General features: G+C 43.6%; 1 protein-coding gene across 1 annotated transcript; it reads right to left on the bottom strand.

Annotated features, from left to right (window-relative positions):
* Positions 1-2827: 2827 nt before the first annotated feature.
* LOC129534195 (histone H4) lies at positions 2828-3289 on the bottom strand. Its single transcript, XM_063707410.1, has one exon. It carries the CDS (start codon positions 3207-3209, stop codon positions 2898-2900), a length of 312 nt encoding a protein of 103 aa, XP_063563480.1. The 5' UTR covers positions 3210-3289; the 3' UTR covers positions 2828-2897.
* Between the last annotated feature and the right edge of the window lie 2706 nt (positions 3290-5995).

Genomic DNA, 5995 nt, shown 5'->3' with positions numbered 1-5995 from the left:
ACGTCAATCAATAGAACTCCATTCTTCAAGCAGCTTGGGCCAGGAATTGTGCAACATTGTTTGTCCTGAGCTTCTTACAACTTTCATCCAATGCAGTCAGCTCTTTTGAAAATCAATCAGAATACTTTTCATTGTTTTCTTTGCTGCTTCTCTAGGAGCAAGCTGCCATGGCGGTTTGTCTGAATGACCACAGTGACCCCAAACTGGTCTTTGTTTTCACTTTTAATCCCCCTGTCATACAGTTTTTTCTCTATCCAGCATCAACAGTGATCCTTTTTGAAGGTATTATGTCCACTGTCTGCTGAAAAGATTCCACTGGCTTTCCATCACCTTCATAATAACCAGCATCCTTATAGCCTACAAGTAAGATGACCAACTATTACAGTTTGCCTGACTCTCAGGGGTTTCTCAGGGTGTAAGACTTAACAGTGCTGAAACTCAGAAAGTTCCAAGCAAACTAGGATGAGCTGCTCAACCTACTAGATCTGTACTCTGGCTACCCTCTGACCTCATTCTCTTCGCAGTTCTTTCTCTTCACTGACCTTGCTGTTTCTGGAATGGACCAAGCATTTCCAGCATCAGCACCTTTATATCTATTCTTTCTCCCTAGAAGGGTCTTGTCCTGGATATCTGAATGGCTCCAGATCTCATTTCATTCAAGCCTCTCCTCAAATACCAACCTTAAGAAAGAGACCTCCCATAATCATCCCTTGTAAAATAATCTTTTCTGCTCATTTAGCATATATATATATAGCTGACTATCCTCAATAGCATATATATATGTAACATTTCCCCACCTATAATTATATATGTAAATAATATATTTAACAAAAAATACATATAACTAGATATATTTTATTTTGTGTTTGTTCTCTCTCGCCCAACTGGAATATATTTTTTGAAGGTAGGGACTTTGTTTTGTCCCAGAAGTATCCCTAGCACCTTGAACAGGGCTGACGTTTAACAGGTAGTTTATGGAGGTTTGTTGAATGAATGGATGCGTGAATTTTCTATGTAAGTCTCCAGGCTCCCCACTAAGCCCACTAGAATGCTAACACAATCAATTCCCCATCTCATTCCTTGACCTGCCACTGCCTGAAGCAATCAGCGTGCAGTTTCTCTTTAGAAAATCTGGGGGATAGTCTAGGGGTTGCAAATTAAGCAACACTACCTTTGTTCTGAACAAGGACTGCATGAGTGTTAGGACTGAAAAAGGCCCAAGGTGGTGGTGGGTATGCCTAAGATGAGTATGACATATCAGCAATGCTATGAGCATAGCAATGCTATGAAAGGCCAGGCAAAACGTAACAGGAGCTAGTCGTGGCTTATTGTTACAGCGACTATACCTCCCATATGGGTAATCGATATCCACACACCCCTCTACATTGACTCTGGAATTCAGGAAAGGGAATTAAAATTTTCTAATTTATGTACCGCAATGATTTCAACAATATCTGGCATATGAGATCAATAAATATCTTTAAAGTACCAACTAAGAAAGACATAAAATGACCCACCCTCCATACCAGGCTCATTTTTGCTCCTCTGATTCCTGAAACCATCCAGGATGCAGCTATGAATTCTCTGCATTGTCAGTTTTAAATTAAGCCAAGCTGGGTACTTGTGTAATTCCTCAAGAAATCCTGGATGAAAACTGTCAGGTGGAAAACAGGACCTCAAAATAAAGAGACATCCATCACTGAAGCTAACATCGTGAGGCTGAAATCAGTCCTATAACAATGGTACCAAAAAGAGCACAATGAGAGGCATTTGTGAATATTTACTCAGATGAGAGTAAGATATTTCCCTATCAGCTAACCTGAAATTCACATCCCTTTTCCAGCTGAGTTCTGAAGCTAGATGTACTTAACTGGAACACATAACTGCATCAGGAACATCCTTTAAAACTATGGCTACAATGGCTTGACTGGACAAACCCCAGGCTTCCAGGTTTAGCACAGGTGGCCCTTCACAGACCAACATTGCCTATGCTACCAACCTCATGTCCTACCACCCTGCTTGCATCATTTCTCTCTCTGCATATATAAAAATATATGTGTATGTATATAATCAGCTTTATTGATATTTAATGTACCACAAAATTTGCCCACTTTAGGTACAGTTCAATGAATTTTTACCGTGTTTTCTTAGTTGTACAACCATCATCACAATTTAATTTCGGAATATTTCTATCACCCAAATTTCTATTTCTACGTAAAGAGGGAAAAAAAAGGTTAACTGCTGAAGGCCGCGGTAACACTGAAAAAGGTGCCTTTTCTCTCTAAAACAGATTTTAATCTCCCCTGAATTTAGTGTCCTGGGTATTCCAGGAGTCTGAATAGGGTTTCAATTTTCAGGGTCTTTTTAATAGAGTAAAACTGTATTGGTGGCGATAAATTTAGTATTGCTCTCAGCACATGATTGAGGGATACTTAAATGTCTCTGTGATTTTATTTCATAATCGCTAAAAGATTTTTTTTCCCTAAAACAGGGTTTTTGTTTTTTCTCAATAAGCTTCTTAGCTTCCCCTCCGGCTCCCTGGCTTGCCTCAAGAAATATTAGCTCATCAGTTCTGATTGGTTGACAGCTACGAATGGCCCTCATTGATTGGGCAGCGCTTCTTTGTCCCTTGGAAACTAATACAAATTTTTAACACTACTTTTTTTCCACTCTTTCTTCAGAGTTGGAATATCGTTGCTCCCCTACCCATATGTAGTGAGTGGAGGGCAAACTTGGAGTTCCCCTAATCTTTCCTTTTTAGGTCAGCTCAGTATCATTCTTGTTAACTACACGTTGAGCTTCTTGACTTAATGGATACAGCTCTTCTTTTGTTTAGTTGGGCGGCCCTGAAAAGGGCCTTTGGTTCAGAAATGCAAGCTGTGGAGAAATCAGCAACCTTAACCGCCAAAGCCATAAAGGGTGCGTCCCTGGCGCTTGAGCGCGTAGACCACGTCCATGGCAGTGACCGTCTTGCGCTTGGCGTGCTCCGTATAGGTGACAGCGTCACGGATCACGTTCTCCAAAAACACCTTGAGCACCCCGCGAGTCTCCTCGTAGATCAGACCAGAGATCCGCTTCACACCGCCACGCCGGGCCAGACGCCGGATGGCCGGCTTGGTGATGCCCTGGATGTTGTCACGCAACACCTTGCGGTGGCGCTTGGCACCCCCCTTACCCAAACCCTTCCCGCCCTTACCACGTCCAGACATGACTTCCCAAGAAGTGAACCAAGAGCAAGTGAGAGAATAGGGGAACCGATCTTTATATATCTACGTTACCCCTTCCCCCACCTCCAACGGACACAGAGACTGAAAAGCGCGCAGGCGGGAAATGTGACGCCTCCAGTCCCCTCCCTTAACCCCTCCTCCAAGCCCCAGGAAATGGCGGGAGCAGCGATTGGGGGAGGGTGGGGAGATGGGGGTGGGACCAAGCAGGCTTGACCAATGCCCTTTATTTTCTTAACAGAGCTACAGGCTTTGAGGAACTGGGTTAAGAATTAAATGTGAACCCATTCTGACTCCATAATTATTTTAAGTCGAACTTTTTTCTTAACCGAATCTCTCTGTCGCCCAGACTGGAGTACATTAGAGCCATCTCGATTCACTGAAACCTCTGCCTCTCAGGTTCAAGTGTTTCTCCTGCCTCAGCCTCCCGAGTGTAGCTGGGATTACAAGCGCTCGCCATCGCGACCGGCGTGTTTTTGTTATTTTTCGTAGAGACGGGTTTCAGCCATATTGGCCAGGCTGATCCCGAACTCCTGATTTCTGGTGATCCGCCCGCCTCAGCCTCTCAAAGTGCTTGAATCACAGGCGTGAGTCACCGCCACCGGCCGAAATCGAATGGTTTTGAAGTCTTCAGTGGCATTAAAACGAAAAGTGCTCCCAATACATTCCCCTTTGTCTTAAATTGGTTTCTTACAGCTACTTTACTTGAAAAGGTGGTGGCTCTGAAAAGAGCCTTTGCTTGGGCCGTCAGAGGAACTAGAGTAATCACGCCCTCTCTCCGCGGATGCGGCGGGCGAGCTGGATGTCTTTGGGCATGATAGTGACGCGCTTGGCGTGGATGGCGCACAGGTTAGTGTCCTCAAATAGCCCTACCAAGTAGGCCTCGCACGCCTCCTGCAGAGCCATCACAGCGGAGCTCTGGAAACGCAGGTCTGTTTTAAAGTCTTGCGCAATCTCGCGCACCAGGCGCTGGAAAGGTAGTTTACGAATGAGCAATTCTGTGGACTTCTGATAACGGCGGATCTCGCGCAGGGCCACGGTGCCGGGCCGGTAGCGGTGGGGCTTTTTCACCCCACCGGTGGCCGGAGCGCTTTTGCGGGCTGCCTTAGTGGCCAACTGTTTGCGTGGCGCCTTGCCACCAGTAGACTTCCGAGCAGTTTGCTTAGTGCGAGCCATGACAGAAAAACGGCACAGCGGAATACCTAACACTAGCGCAAATACGCCCCTGAGGGGCTCTATTTATAGTATGTAAAGTGCAGTGATTGGATGATAGAAGACGCTAAATATGACGTTACACGCTCTGATTGGTCTATCTTTAAGCCAGCAACAATCGTGCAGTTTCACCGGCTACTATATTCTATTCCAACTCTACAGATGATTATTTAAGTGGTATTTTATTACTATTATTATTTTATTTTACTTTTGCTTTGTTCCCCAAGCTGGTCTTAAACTTGGGCTCAAAGGATCTTCCCGCCTCCGCATCCAGAGTAGCTGGGATTACAGGGGAGCCCCACTGCGCCGGCTTGGACTTTAATTTTTTAAACTTGTCCTCTTCTACATCTGGTTTTCATAACCTGAAGGCTGTGTTTATTTTCCATAAAACAAGGCATTGATTCCAAAGGTATTATAATTCCCCAATTCCGTATAACCTTCAGCTCTTTAGGAAAAAAAAAAAAAAAAAAAAAGAGGAAATACTGCTCACCTCCTCTCCGGAAATGTACCCTTTAAGGGAATTTCTGAAACCTTTCACAAGAATTGGATTCCTTTGTAATGCTTTAATTGGCTTAGGAGTGTTATTGAAATCTACAAAGCATCTCAAACATAGTAGGATTACACTATTATTCAGAAACATTTTCTATGAGACATCTTTCTCTCGATTATGCTCTTTGAATCCTAAACTTGCAGCGTTCTGCAGCTTATGTTTTCTAAAGCCTAGGTGTACTCTGCCAGTCACAAAATGGCGTTTCTCCAGCAGTGCCGCCAGGTACCACCAGCTGGGAGTTGTTCCTCTTGTGGAGCAGGAGGTGGACTTGGCCCAAGAGAAACTGGATGGTGGTTCGCAAGGAACATAATTTAGCATTGCCAAGAGCTAATGCAATCATTTTGAAAATCTCAAAACACTGAAAAGTGGATTGTGACCTTTTTAAATTCACAGGAGACGGGCCACATTCTATCTTTTGATTGGTTTAGGCTATTTTCTTGAACAGCCATTTAGAAAGCAGATCTATCATCCTTCATTTGCATGGAGCGTTCCCATTTTATTTGAAACCAGTTTAACCCAATAGAAACAAGGGAGGCAGAACCCATTATTTAAAGTGGAAACTCCTGAATCAGATAATTCGGAGTATTTCCTTTTCAAAAGTTGCTTTTTTTCAGATACCTCGCTTATTACACTAAGAAAGGTTTATATCTTTCACAAAGGGTTTACTTACAAAAACCTTCCAGTTTTGTATACCTGTGTTTCATAACTGACTAGCCGTCAAACCAGGATGTAGAGTTTCCAACCGTTATTTTCCAAATTTTTAGAAATCACGTGAAATATTTGAATGCATGCCTTCTCAATAAAATGGGACGTAGGGAAGAACTGGTGCAGAAGATGGGTACAATACTTATCTGGGGCCACTCCATTATTTGGTTGGCACGTTGTTTGAAGAAAAAGGGGAAAAGCTCAGGTTACTTAGCATGGTTCGGACTTATTTGAAAACTACCACAGCAGGAGCGGAAGTAAGACCGCATTACCTCACTCTGTGCTGTGCTGTGCTAGGGGGTTA

The sequence above is a fragment of the Gorilla gorilla genome, chromosome 5 (genome assembly GCF_029281585.2).
Source record: "Gorilla gorilla gorilla isolate KB3781 chromosome 5, NHGRI_mGorGor1-v2.1_pri, whole genome shotgun sequence".
Taxonomy (NCBI): Eukaryota; Metazoa; Chordata; class Mammalia; order Primates; family Hominidae; genus Gorilla; species Gorilla gorilla.
This window is presented reverse-complemented; position numbering and strand designations above follow the sequence as displayed.

What these genes read in the sequence shown, in the direction of transcription:
- LOC129534195 (XM_063707410.1), bottom strand. Translation starts at nt 3,209, where the DNA reads ATGTCTGGACGTGGTAAGGGCGGGAAGGGTTTGGGTAAGGGGGGTGCC.